General features: G+C 32.0%; 1 protein-coding gene across 1 annotated transcript; it reads left to right on the top strand.

Annotated features, from left to right (window-relative positions):
- The first annotated feature begins 3999 nt into the window (after positions 1-3999).
- LOC107469314 (DNA mismatch repair protein MSH2) lies at positions 4000-9901 on the top strand. The gene is made up of 13 exons (XM_052254304.1): positions 4000-4253; positions 4356-4405; positions 4632-4664; positions 4837-5910; positions 6335-6889; positions 6961-7071; positions 7187-7276; positions 7382-7453; positions 7633-7743; positions 8152-8278; positions 8553-8752; positions 8996-9148; positions 9479-9901. The coding sequence occupies exons 1-13, from the start codon at positions 4199-4201 to the stop codon at positions 9677-9679; spliced, it is 2832 nt and encodes a 943-aa protein (XP_052110264.1). The 5' UTR covers positions 4000-4198; the 3' UTR covers positions 9680-9901.
- Positions 9902-15294: the final 5393 nt, after the last annotated feature.

The raw sequence follows: 15294 nt of genomic DNA, 5'->3' as shown, positions 1-15294 counted from the left end.
AAATTCTTTACTTTCAAAATTTTTAAAAAGTTTAATTTTTCATTGGTTTTTATAATTTTATAAAATTTATAATTAAGTTTTTATATATTTTGTTTGAATAAAATTTTTATACTATTTTTAATTTTATAATTAGGTCATTTTTAATATAAAGAATAATAGAATTAATTAAATATTTTTTTATAAATTGAAAATATTCACAATTAAGAATCTAATTAGATATTTGATTACATATTTTTTGGGAGAAATTTTTCATTAATTTAGATATTTTAGATAAAAAAATGACCTAACTATAAAATTAAAAGCAGTGTAAGAATCTAATTAAAAGAAAAAAATATAAAGATATAGTTATAAATTCAGTAAAATCATAGGAATGAACAGAATAATCAAACCTATATATTATTTATTTATTTTTGTTTTTTTTTTAAGTTTTGGTCCTACATATAATAAGTAGTTTTGTCGAAAACTTTTACAATAAATATTATAGATTCTCAAATGTTTAATTAAATGACAAACAATTATTGAATAATTACTTAATAGAAATGGACATTATCTATACTAAAAAAATAAAGAGATTTGTGATTATTTGATTTGAATTTTTATTTTTTTTTATAATTATTTTTCTCTCCCACATAATTATAGTGAATAATCAAAGTTGGTCTATTTGAGTTATATGTACTTTTTGTAAATTCTTTAATTACTGAGTTATATAAGCGCGTGTTGTAAAACTCGGTTAATTAATAGCTAATTAATCTATAAATAAGAATTTTTTTTAGAAAGTCAAAAAATGTGATTTTTATGGCTTAATATGAAAGAGGAGTTTGAGACAAGAATTTCGGTACCAATTTTGTAGAATTCGGATCAAGATTTGACCGAACAGGCCAAACCGGACCAACCGAACCCAAAGTGAACCCTTGGCCCAACTAAACTAAACCAAAATCCTAGTTTTCAGTACTCTCTCTCCTCACAACATACAAACACACGCTAAAATTGAGGAGGGGGAAGAACACTCTCTCAAGTTCTATCTCTCCCTTGATCTTCAAACCACTATAACTTTTGATCTAGAGCTCCGATTGCCGCACCGTTTGTGATTTTTAATGTCTTTTTTAATTGATTAAAAGTATTTAAAATATTTTTATTTTAATAAATAATAATATATATTATTTATAAACCGATTTTAAGAATATATATTAAGAATAAGACTGGACATGTTGACGCGTAATTATATTTAGGTATGTCTAAGTGTGTTCGGATACGATTGGACACAGTAGACACGCGTATCGGACAAATATCAATGACTGTTGTGTTTAAAATGTGTTCAACACGCAAACACAACAACTTAACAAAGTATCCATTCTAATAATTAGATCGATCTAATAAATATAATAATAAGATCCCTTTTAGCAAAGTATAAATTAAAGCAAACACACAAAGTTATATTATTTCACAGATATTAACTTGTTAATTCATTTTCTTAACAATTTTATATATATACACATATTTTGCTTATAGTTGGGGTATTCATTGTTGAGTGCTATAGAATTTTTTACTGTTCAGAACCTTTCACAAATAATCTTTTTTCGATTAAGTAGATCATCTATTAAAATGACTTAAATACGGTATTTTAAAAATATTTAAAATTCTTAAAATATATTATCAATTATGAACAGGGGACAAAAAGGGAGAAGCTAGTGGCATCAAACACAAGCTATATATCTAGAAGTAGTGTTATCTTGAGTTACTGTGTTAACATCATTGAGCAGGATTACCAAATCCACATATTCGAAGAGGTTTATTTTAGAACCTAGCTAGATAGGACACTATTTATTAGCTCTTGAACTTAAATATCTAACACTGTTTGAAATCAATATCAATATACTTTGTGTGCCATAAATATAGTGAACTGTTGCAAATGGCTACACAGAAAGAAAGTGAATGCATATCAGCATAAGTAAGATTCATGATTCGTGGTGTCTGGCGTGGACAAAGAGAATAGGTCATTAGAGGTGGGGACAATTAACTTGTCTATTTACAACATTTCGGTACAATATTGATATGAAATAATATATTAATTATCTTAAAATTGAGTGGATATAATTTAATTTCAAAAGTTATTGTATAATTATAAACATTTTAGAATTCATCTCTAAAATACGTGGAATATATATTTGACAACTAATTAATAATTATTATACAATAATATTATACAAATATGAATTTTTCTCAAGTATGCTTGCTTGGAAAATTGAAATGTGTCCTTGACTCAGCCAACTTTTCAACAATTACAAAGCAGATTTAGGGTCTTCTGTTTTTGTGTATGAGTATTGTTTGTTTAAACATCATCAATTATCTATAAAATTATGACTTTTAAAATAAATATTTGTGATTAAAACATTTAATAACATCTTTTTGTCAACATCAACAACAATCAGTTGATAATATATATATAGTAGTTGTTCTTATAAAGAGATTGTACATTAATTTTGTTAGAGTATAATTATGTTCTTATAGGATATTATGTTTTTATCGTTTCGATTTTTTTAGCACTTATAAATACTATTTTATATTATATCATTCTAAATAACTTAATGAATAAACATAAATCTTTTTTCTACTGTTCTTTCTTATTTTTCTAACAAATTTAGTAGTATTTTATATCTATACAAATTAATAATCAAACAAATGAAGTTTAATATTAATCAGAATGAAGTCACATTGAAAATTTTCAATCCCATCCGCCACTTGATGACCTATATAACAAAAATTACGATAAAAAAAAACTTTAAAGTAATAGATCATGACATGATATTACAATTTTAATAATTAAAATATTTAAAATTTGACATTTATATCTCTATTTTTTTTGTAAAATATAAGATAACATTTTATCATTGGTAGATTTCATCAATATTTCCTTAGAATGTGTTTAAACGTGAACATTAGGTATTTTCTTATGATTATTAATTAGGTACCTACTATAATATATGCACACTGACATGATATGATATAGGATACGCAAATATAGAAATTTTAAATATGCACACTGACATGATATGATATAGGATACGCAAATATACGAATTTTAAATTTTTATAAGACACGAGAACACGCTATATAATAAAATATAAATTATTTTTTTTAGACAAATTATAATGATATTTTGATATTATATTGATATTAAAATATAAATTAATTTTTTAAATTATTTTTAATATCTTTTTTAATTATATAAAGTATTTAAAATATTTTTTATTTTAATAAATAATAATATGTATAATTTTTAAACTCATTTTAAGAATATATACATGTCAAAGATAAGGTTGCACACACTGACAAATGATGTTATTTAGGTATGTTCAGATGTGTCAAGAAATTTTTTTTTATCTTTTAGTAAGACACAATTGGACACAAAAAAGATGCGTATTAGACAAGTATCATGCCCAAAATATGTTCAACATATGAACACAACAATTTAATAAAATGTCCGTGCTTTATAGAGTACTTATTTTAGATAGTATATTGTGTACATGCATCCAACCGTATTAATCTATAGTGGCTTCTATTTATACTTTTAATTAATGAAATTTAACTCTTTTGACAAGCAATTAAACTTGTATTTTTATTTATATAAATACTTTTTGGTTGTTTATGGTATCTTGTAATTCGATAAGGCAAAAATTATTTTGTTGTAGACCTGAGCTCAATTTAAGAGTTGTTGCTAGCTAATAAATTACTACATATATATAAAATAGATTTGAATTTCCGACACTTACTAACTGAATATAAATACTTTTTTTTTTGAGGAGAAAAAATTTCATATCCGGATATTACTTTTATTTTTTTGGTGAGCTATCCGCATATTACTTTTCAAAAACACGGGGCTTAACATGACCAGAATTATATGGGCTTCAAGAGTTTTTATAAGCCCAAATTATTCAACGCGTAAAACTATGACAAAAAACGAAAGCCCTTACGCCTTCTGTTGCAATTTGCGAATGCAAAAGTTTTGGTATCGGCGCGTGCATGGCACGCGGAAGCCGCGAAAGCCCGCGAGTATTTCCCGCCACCAGCCTCATAGACGCACTTTTCGTTTCCTAGTATTATACGTTCTTCACTTCACACTTCACACTTGCACACTTCACAGTACAATCAAACTACGCCTCTTCAGTTTTCGTTTTGAAACCCTAATTCCCAGCAAGCAATGGTTGAAGCCTTCGACGACAATAGTAATAATAAGCTCCCTGAGCTCAAATTGGGTATCATTTACCATTTCATTCTTTTTAATTATTTTATTTGTTTATTTTTTTGTGATAATCAGAAGGTTGCTAATGTTTGTTTAATGTTTTAACTGTTGCCAGACACGAAGCAAGCCCAAGGGTTTCTATCATTTTTCAAAACCCTACCTAATGTAAAGAAGGGAAAATGTATATCCTTTAGCACTGCTTTCTCGTACTTAAAATCAATGTCATGATGAAAAGGGATATGGACGCGCATGCACACGGTCCATTTCTTTTTATTCCTTTGCTCACGTTTGTAGTTTTGAGATGTTTTTTAAATGTTGACCCCCCTCCCTATTTGCTTTCTTTCCCCTCTGCATTTCATTTATTTGGTTTATTCACTTGTTTCTATTACAGGATTCGAGGGCCATCCGGTTTTTTGATCGCAGGGTAAGTTAATGGCTGGTATTTCATCCTTTCTTGATTGTGATTTCAATGGTATATTGGTTTTGTATTGATGGGGTATGATACTTGAAGCTTATTTTTCATGAAAGTGCTACTTATGCAGTTTTTTGCAGTTTTGCTGTATTTTCTTAATTGGTTCTTCATTTTTATTATTCAGGACTACTATACTGCTCATGGTGAAAATGCAACTTTCATTGCGAAGACCTACTACCACACTACTACTGTCTTGCGGCAACTGGGTAGTGGATCGGATCCTCTTTCAAGTGTAAGTGTCAGTAGGACCATGTTTGAAACAATTGCTCGTGATCTACTTTTGGAGAGAACAGACCATACCCTTGAACTCTATGAGGGTAGTGGTTCTAACTGGAGATTGGTCAAAAGTGGAACGCCTGGCAATATTGGCAGTTTTGAGGATGTTTTGTTTGCTAACAGTGAGATGCAGGATTCTCCAGTTGTTGTTGCATTATCACTTAACTATCGTGAAAATGGGTGCACTGTTGGGTTATCATTTGTTGATTTAACTAAGAGAGTACTTGGGATGGCTGAATTCCTTGATGACAGTCACTTCACGAATGTGGAGTCGGCATTAGTTGCTCTTGGCTGCAAAGAATGCCTTCTTCCTAGTGAGAGTGGCAAATCTACTGAAAATAGAATGCTGTGCGATGCGTTGACTAAATGTGGTGTGATGTTAACTGAGAGAAAGAAATCCGAGTTTAAAACCAGGGATCTGGTACAGGATCTTGGCAGACTTGTTAAAGGTTCTATTGAACCAGTTCGAGACTTAGTGTCTGGATTTGAGTTTGCACCTGGGGCTTTAGGGGCATTACTATCATATGCTGAGTTACTTGCAGATGAGAGCAATTACGGGAATTTTACTCTTCGTAGGTACAGTCTTGACAGTTATATGAGATTAGATTCTGCAGCCATGAGGGCACTCAATGTTCTTGAAAGCAAAACCGATGCAAACAAAAATTTTAGTTTGTTCGGTCTAATGAATAGGACCTGTACAGCCGGAATGGGGAAACGGTTATTGCACATGTGGCTAAAACAGCCCTTGTTGAATGTTAATGAAATTAACTTGAGACTTGATGTTGTACAAGCATTTGTAGAGGATACTGTACTTCGGCAAGATCTGAGGCAGCATTTAAGAAGAATATCAGACATTGAGCGGTTGGTACACAATCTTCAGAAGCGGAGAGCTGGTCTTGCACATATTGTTAAACTTTATCAGGTAGAACTTACTTACAAGCATTATTAGGTTTTATTAGAAGATATGTATTTCGTTTTTCTTTGCTATGGCTGTCTTAGGTTTGATTTGTGGTCCACCAGCAAAGGATGTAGTATATTTTCCAGATTGCTTTACTTTAGTTTAGATTTTGTAATTAATAGTTTCCTTTTTGTTTTTTGGCAATTGATTCCTTTTTAGTACATAAAAAAAGTGTTATTATTGAAATAAAACAATAAGTCAAGAATTTTGGGGTTTTATCCTTTTTATCTTGGTTAATTTATTTATTATTACTGAAATGCAGAGATGTTTTAGTTTGTTATTTTTAATATGCTTTTTATTACGTAGGTTCTCACTCAGAACTGTACACATTTTGCTAATTTTATGTCCTCTCTTTTCACTCCATTGTTGTCTTGACTCTTGAGTGCAGTCAAGTATAAGACTACCTTATATCAAAAGCGCCCTAGAAAGATATGATGGACCATTTTCCTCAATGATGAAGAGCAGGTACTTGGAACCTCTTGAGTTGTGGACAGATGATGATCACCTAAATAAATTCATTGGCCTTGTAGAAGCTTCTGTTGACCTTGATCAACTGGAGAACAGAGAATACATGATTTCCTCAAGTTATGACCCTACACTAACTAAATTGAAGGAGCAGCAGGAGTCATTAGAGAATCAAATACATAAATTGCATAGACAAACTGCTGATGATCTTGATCTTCCTGTAGACAAGGCATTAAAGTTAGACAAGGGGACACAATTTGGACATGTTTTCAGAATCACAAAGAAGGAAGAGCCCAAAATAAGGAAGAAGCTTAACTCCCAGTTCGTTGTACTGGAAACACGTAAAGATGGAGTGAAATTTACCAACACAAAGCTAAGGAAACTTGGGGACCAGTATCAACAGGTACTTGAGGAGTACAAGAGCTGTCAGAAAGAGTTGGTTAATAGAGTAGTTCAAACTGCTGCAACATTCTCAGAGGTGGGTACATATATTTTGTTCTTTGATCATTTGTTTCTTGTAGCCTAGATTGAAGAATCTTGCTTCCGCAGGTGTTTGAATCTTTAGCCGAATTGATTTCTGAACTGGATGTGTTATTAAGCTTTGCTGATTTGGCTTCCAGCTGCCCGACACCTTATACAAGGCCTGAAATCACTTCATCGGTATTCCATTATGTTTATTTGCAGTTTTTCATGATAGTTACAGCATCTTTTTCCTGTCATTTTGCCCATTTTTGGTGGGAAGCTCTTTCTGAGAAGTACATCTTGGCTGTAATAGGATGAAGGAGATATTATTTTAGAAGGCAGCAGACACCCTTGTGTAGAGGCACAAGACTGGGTGAATTTTATACCAAATGATTGTAAGCTTGTAAGTTTTCATGAGATCATTGATGATAAAAAAGTAGAATTTCTTCATTTTAGTTTGGGGTGAGTGTGATTTAAGCTTTTCTTTTGCATTTTTTTATCATACCAGATCAGAGAAAAAAGTTGGTTTCAAATAATAACAGGGCCTAACATGGGTGGGAAATCAACATTCATCCGCCAGGTAATTTTCTGTACCACATTACTAGAGAAATTAATTACTGGCATATTGTCCTAAGAATTCAATTGTAAGACCATATCATTCCATTTTTAGCATATTTGAATCATCATAACTGATTTGGACATTTGCTCCCCTGCTACCAGAGGTTTGGAGATTGAGTCATCATTTTCTTTCTTTTTTAGGTGGGAGTGAACATTTTGATGGCCCAAGTTGGCTGCTTTGTTCCTTGTGATAATGCCAGCATATCTGTTCGTGATTGCATTTTTGCCCGTGTTGGTGCTGGTGACTGTCAAGTGAGTTCTATACCATATAGTTTGCCCTAGTTGTGGGCACTTTTTCTTGTCAATAGTTTTGTCTGAGCCTTTTGCTCTACATGGAGCAAACCTGTCTCTAAATTACGTAATTGAGTTTAGTTCTTCGTGTATCACTTTAATATACTTTTGTTACTAGAGTGAAAAATAACACTAATGAGTGACTCTGGGTTTTGTGAAACAAACCAAAATTATTGTGGTATCTATAATGACATTAACAACTGCTAAGTCATTACTTCTGTTTGCTCTCCTTCTAGAATGTTACTCTCTTATTCTTGAGGTTCATATGAAAAGTTGTAATTTTATGTTTATTGTACAGTGTGCAATGCTACTAATTAAATGTATAATCATATCATACTATTCATTCTATTTTTTTTAAAAATCCCCCAGCTTCGAGGAGTTTCTACCTTCATGCAAGAAATGCTTGAGACTGCATCAATATTAAAAGGAGCTACAGTCAAGTCCTTGATAATCATTGATGAATTGGGACGTGGGACATCAACTTATGATGGATTTGGTTTGTTTCACAATCCAGAATTCCTTTAATGTGTTGGTTGCACAATATATTAAATCTGAATCCTATTTGTTAGAGTTCTTGTATGAACACATTAAGATCTTTATATTGTTTGCATGAAACCAAGTTATACTTTGTTGATATATGGTTGTTAGTACAAGAGTAAAATAAAATTATATGGATTATTGATTGATGTCCAAATTTTCTTTAATATGGCATACAAGGTTAACATGGTAACTGCTTTATGTCCAGTAAAACATTGTTATTTGATATGCAGGTCTTGCTTGGGCCATTTGTGAGCACATTGTTGAAGTAATCAAAGCACCTACTTTGTTTGCAACCCACTTTCATGAACTGACTGCATTATCCCTTGAAAATGCAAGTGATGATCAGCAGAAGCGAATTGTTGGTGTTGCAAACTATCATGTTAGCGCGCATATTGATGCTTCAACTCGCAAGCTAACTATGCTATACAAGGTAAACACATCCTAACATGCTTCTGCATTAGTTTGTTAGTTTATTGGGTTTGAAGTGTGTTCCTCATGCCACTTTATTGATTTTAGTGTTCAGCTCTTTTCAATATCTTTGGATGAGAATAAAAGAAAATAAAAATCCAAATTTACATTGTAGAGCTCCCATTATGTTTGTGAAGCATCAGAAGGTCAAAAGCATCATATCAATCTGAAATTGCTTCAACTTGCCCGTTTTCTTATGTCTTAGGTTGAACCAGGAGCTTGTGACCAAAGTTTTGGTATTCATGTTGCCGAGTTTGCAAATTTTCCAGAAAGTGTTGTAGCCCTAGCCAGAGAAAAGGCAGCAGAGTTGGAAGATTTTTCTCCCTCTGCACTATCCTTAACTGACACCACAAATGAGGTATAAAATTTAGCATTATATTGTGATTCATTCCCTAATTATTATAGTATGGACTCTTATTTTTAAGAGTTGCAGTAATCTTTCCTACTCATGGATCATTTTCTTCCCTTCTACATGTTTTCCTCAATTGTTGAATGAATTTGCTTTGGAGTTTGTATAGCTTTTTCTCCATCTATTATTGTTTTCAATGGAAGCAATTGTCTGACATGTGAATTTGAAAACAATGTCAGAAATAGTTGCTTCAATTCATGCGTTTTTGCAAAATTGTAATAAATAAAACTCTAGTACAAGTCTCATCATTTAAGCAAACCTATGTGGTTGAATATTCAGTTTGGTTCTAAGCGCAAGAGAGTATATGAACCCGATGAAATGTCGCAAGGCGTTACAAAGGCTCGCCAAATCCTTGAAGCGTTTGTTGATTTGCCTTTAGAAACCATGGATAAAATGCAAGCTTTGCAGGAACTAAGGAAGTTAAAAGATAATTTAGAGAAGGATGCTGAAAACTGTCGATGGCTGCAACAATTCTTGTAGCTGTTCGGAAAAGGGAGTTGCATGTTCTGAATTTTGAAGTGCTTTTTTGATGTCTTGGTGTGTCCATGGGTTGCGTTAAATATAGAACTTGGGATGGCACTTGTATGCAGGTTTTTTGGGGAGGTTACGTTTCTGAAGTTGGCCTGTATTTTTTTTTTGGTGACTTGAAGTTGGCCTGTATGAAAATAGATATGTATATTCTAATCTATGTTTTTATTTTAATTTGCGTAGTAAACTTTAGGCTTGTCTCCTAGGACCATTGAACAATATATTTAACAGCAGTTATTAATCACATTATCAGAGTATTTTTCCTGATTTCTTGTCTGAGTATGGAAATGTCACCATTATGATTTGTTAAGGATTACCCTTCTTGAGTTTAAGTAAATATTACGATTGATATAATTTTATTAGTGAAATTATATATTAATCTCGTTTAAGAGTTAGATATATTATGGTGTTTGTTTTGGTATAATGATAAATTTATAGGTACCGATACGTTTAAAATATGGATAAATAATAAACAATGGAATTTATTTTCCACATCAGTATCTATTTTTTTAAAAAATATATATTATATTACTATTTTTACTAAAACATCTTTTTAATTAAATAAAAATAAAAATTTATTTTTTTATTTAATTTTTCAAAAGTCTTAAACATCCTTACTTTATTTGATTTGATAAAAATGCTCTTTTAAATTAATCAAATTTTAAAAAAATTCAACTGATCCTAATTTTATATTTTAAAAAATTTAAACAACAAAATAAAAATATATCTGCGAAAATAAAAACAAATTTTCTCGTGTTCTTCTCTCCTCTTCGTATCTCTCTCTCTCTCTCTTCCCCTGGAGCTCGGTCTCTCTCATTTCTTTCACTGTGGCGTCGCACTAAAGCTCTCTCCCTCTCTCGTCTCCGGTCTCACAATCAAGGTCGTCGTCGCTCTTCGTGTCATCGGTCGTCACCGTCTCGTACCTAGGGATGTTAACGGGGCAGGGCGGGGGCAGGGGATGCCTCCCTACTCCCCATCCCCGCCCCCAGATTTACTCCCCATCTCCGTCTATATTCCCTGCCGTGGGAGAATATTGCTCTCCATTCCCATTTTTCACAGGGTCCCATTCCCCATCTCTCTAATAGGTTTGACTAATTATTAATTTCTATAGGAATAGAGTTGAAAGTATCCATCCTATACAAAACAGCAAGATTTTATACAAAAAGTCCAAACGTCAAGATGGTGACTTTCAAAATGATGCAATGGGAGACGTCATGGCGAGTCAGAGCACAGAGCAGTGGACGAGGTGGGAGACACGACATCAAAGAGGAGAATAGAAACGACAGAATTGTGGAAAGGAACGCTACAAATATAGAGAATGACACGGTGAGGGTGATGGAACGGTGAGGGGTGACAATACAGTGAGACGGGAGAGTGGCGAGGGGGTGGCTGCAGAGAGGTTGGATGGAGTATGGATGACGTTAGAGATCTATGAACTAAAGAAGGGTTATGCAAATGAGAATTAGGAATTTTGAGTCTCACTCTATATATATATGGCATATGAAATGACTAAAAAACATATATAAGAAATAAACTATTAAGGACAATTAAGCAAAATTAGAATTTCGGGGATTAGCGGAGACGGGCGGGAATCCCCGCTCAAGTCCCCACGCCTGCCTCGGGGGAATTTCGTCCCCATCCCCATCCCCACGGGAAAAATTTCCCACAGTCGGATCTCCATTCGAGGCAGTCCCCGCAGGGATCCCCACATCTCGGGAAATTTTGCCATCCCTACTCGCACCAAGTCGCGCTTGTGCACTATCCTTGTGCTTCATCATCATCGTCAGCCTCTCCCTTTCGGTAACTCCCTCTCTGTGATTTTAATTATTAAAACATTGTTGTGATTTTTGTAATTAATGTAACTTGGTTTGATTTTTGTGATTTTATATTAGTTGCTAATTTTGACAAAATGAAAAACTTAAGCATCAATTTTATATTAGTTGTTAATTTCTGTACAATCACCACCATGCTAAGCCCAGAGGGAAGCTTGTGGAAGATACGAGACTACCCTTCTTCAGCTCAAAAGAGACCCTCAACTTGTTCTTGTTGCTGAGAACAGCCACCACAGGCTTCCAAGAAGAAATTGTGGCGGCATTTAAGTTGGAAGAAGAAAAATGGTGATTGTGGAACCCAGAAACAGAAACACCCAACATTGACATTATTGCCATGCTTCTCTACTGTTTGACTTTTTATCCTTTCTTCAACCTTCATATCTTTTAATTCCTTCAATCTTATCAATATTTTGTTTCCTTGTTGAAAACAACATTTTCCTCCATGGTGGACGGGAAGAATGAAGAGATGTCTATTTTCGAGCTATCTGGTGGGGCAAGGATTCACTATATTTTCCAATCCATCTTTGTGAATAGTTTAGAGGTATAATATGACATTTACATATGGCATAAAGCTCTAATAGAAAATGAGATATAGGAATAAAGTGACACAAATACGAGGATATGGATATTTATATGTTTTATGGCACCACATGACAAATAAGTACGAAATTAACTTAAAAACATAAATCTGAAGTTAGTTAGTTATTATAAAAATGTTTGTATTTGTGTAGATACTATTTTCAATTTATCTATCTTCCTTTACTTCATCATCTCTTCTTTTGATGATGCAGCAAGCTATGGCAATGCAACCGATGCAATTCCAGTAAGTTTTGCTTATGCAACAAACTATGACTACACAGTAGGCTGCCAATAAAACCGCTACCATGAAGTCTGCAATAGAGTTAGCGGTAGCCCGAACTGCTGAAATAAGTAAGAAACTAAAAGCTGATGGACCTAAAATTGAAGAGAAAGAAACAAAATAGAAATCTAGGCTTGTTTACTTTGTCAATTTTTCCTAGTGTAATTGTTCTACCGGTGCTTTTTGACTATTCATTTTTAATGTTTTTATTGTTGCAACTAATTCATTTTAGGGTGCCCTACATAAGTATCATGAACCCATTAGAATAATACTTGAAATAGATTTATAAGTTTGGTAAAAGTGCCTGGAGTTTCTGTCATTTTAATGTTTTAGGAGAAAAAAAATCATAATCTTGTCTCCATTTTAAAAGTTTCCATTCGGTGGTATATGTTTTACCGTATTTAAACATTTAAACATTTTGAGTTTAGTGTGAGTGCAATGCATCCTTTGCTTTTTTATCTTTATATAGGTTGAGTAGTATATCTTTTTATTGTGAATATGCATTCTCATCAATTTTAAGACTTTGTTTGGATATAGAAAAGAAAATAGAAGGAAAGAAAATGAGTGGAAAGAAAATAGAAAGAAAAGTAGAGTTATTTGTATGTTATTTGGATTAAAAGAAAATGGATGGAAAGAAAATTTTTTTTTGTTTAGATGGAAAGAAAAGTGAGAGAAAAGAAAATCATAATAGTATAAAATTACATTAATACCCTTATATATATTATATGTAAATTATAATTTATTAATGATAAGGGATAAATATGTAATTTTATTCATATTGCTCCCATTTCTCTTCATTCTCTTCTCATTTGTGAAGAGAAAATAATTTAATGGGTCTATTTTTTTCCCTCTCTATTTTCTCTTCTCATCCAAACAATAAAAAATTTACTTTTTCATTCATTTTCTTTCCTCCCATTTTCTTTTCCTTCAAAATCTCTCAATCCAAATAATGTGTAAGAGTTCTCCCTTCAATGCGTGCAATTACTGTGCATAGTGTTTTAAAATTGTTGCATGTTGATCTGTCTTTAAAATAGATGGCTGAATGACTCTGGAACAAGCAAAGTTTAGATTGCGGTGACAAAATCTTGTTTGTATATTATTTCTTTTTGTCCTTCATTTTCGTATGCTACAAAAATCTTTAATTCGTTAATTCAAGCTTGTAGCTGATGTGTGTTTTTAAGATAAACAAAATAGGCCTTTTTTTATTCCATATCATTTTTCAATGACTCATGATTTCACAATTTAAAACCTTATTCACCAACAAGAAGCTAATAACTACATTGGGTATGCTTTTGAAGTTAAACAACTTGAAGTTCAACCTTGCATTCTTAAACAGAGGAGTAAGACAACCAGAAAAAGCAATAATCAGGAGTAATTTGCAGGATTATTATTACGATGAAGAACACGATTATGAAGCTTTGAGACGATTCAAATCGCCAGGATATGAGAATGAGGCATGGCTCTTACATTGAGAGTGAAACAAAAATACTGGAATTTGTGGTTCCTAGTAAGCTCCATGGAATTGGTTCACAAAAATTGTTTAATGTTGTTGAGTGTTTGCTTTCCCAAGTTATGTTTGAAGTATTGTCTTTTGTTTTATATTTTATCTGATAAATAATGGGCATTTATGCTCTGAATCCTAATCTGTTGATTTCAGAATGAAACCTGAATCCTAAATAATATAATATTTACTAGAATACATTATAAAGTATAATTAATTTGTCTCTCTGTGCATCGCACGGGTCTCACTCTAGTTGATATTGAAGGCAAATGTTAGAATGGAAAATATAGTAGTTTCACTGTTAATGTTACTTCTAAATTTTAACTTTGGTTATCTCATGTATCTCTGATTTTTGTTGAAAACAGTTCCTGTTTTCCATAATCGTTGATATTTTTTCGTTGAACAAAATGATTCAATTATTTATTAATTCTTAATGAAGTAGTTTGGGTGTAAAGTGAAGCCTTCATTTATTCAGATATGTGTGACTTCAGATTTTAAATTGATAAGATTCATAAATTTTATCTCTATTGAAATGTGTTTTATCTTTGCTAGTAAGTTTTAATATTATTCCAAATATGAGGACTTGCCTATTTTACAACACAGAAGTGGTTCTAGACTTCTAAGGAGTGGTTCTAGACTTCTAGGAATAGAAATGCTAGAGTGAAAATTAAGTTTCATCTAAATTCAAATATAATTAAACTAAAGACATAAACATGAATTTAAAAAAAAAAGTCCATAGAAAATATAGTGCATAATTATTTTTTTAAGTAAAAGAGAAAAAAGTAACTCCTCTTAGTATAAACCAAAGATGACTACATGACAATTACGAATTTTTAATTTTTATTTGAATCTTTTTGTTTATGCTTATTGTAATTCCTAGTAGCAGAATCAATGACATTATGCAGCATCAAATTGTGGGGCCTTAGAATCAAATCCAATGCAATTTGCATCCTTGTACCATCATTAACTTAAAAAATATAAATATATTAGGTTACCAACAAAACCATACACATTAGTAAATGAGGTACTATTTTTTTTAAGCAAAAGAAATTACATTTATTGTATAACTATACGTCTTTCTGTAGTTTGTCATTCAGGTTGTCACCCATACCCTATAATCATTATTGTATTAAATAAGACGTGATTAGCTTATACAGATAAACAATTCAAAGAGAAAAACACAAATACAAATATTCCTTATGACCTAGGAGCTTGTTCTCCTATTTCTAGCGTATTCACAAATGTAAATCATGTATCTTTGGCCTAAATAGAGTGTTGTATTTATAGAATGAGTCATACTTGAGCATATCTTTCAGATATTTTGCCTATTCATATAGGAAAAAAATTAAACAAAGAATGATATTTGAAACTTTTA

The sequence above is a fragment of the Arachis duranensis genome, chromosome 1 (assembly GCF_000817695.3).
Source record: "Arachis duranensis cultivar V14167 chromosome 1, aradu.V14167.gnm2.J7QH, whole genome shotgun sequence".
Taxonomy (NCBI): domain Eukaryota; kingdom Viridiplantae; phylum Streptophyta; class Magnoliopsida; order Fabales; family Fabaceae; genus Arachis; species Arachis duranensis.
This window is presented reverse-complemented; position numbering and strand designations above follow the sequence as displayed.

Bases quoted from the DNA above. Each gene is read 5' to 3' on its own strand.
- LOC107469314 (XM_052254304.1), top strand. From the start codon at position 4,199: ATGGTTGAAGCCTTCGACGACAATAGTAATAATAAGCTCCCTGAGCTC. The intron at 4,665-4,836 runs GTAAGTTAATGG...TTTATTATTCAG, and splicing joins TCCGGTTTTTTGATCGCAGG to GACTACTATACTGCTCATGG. The intron at 7,277-7,381 runs GTAAGTTTTCAT...TTATCATACCAG, and splicing joins TACCAAATGATTGTAAGCTT to ATCAGAGAAAAAAGTTGGTT.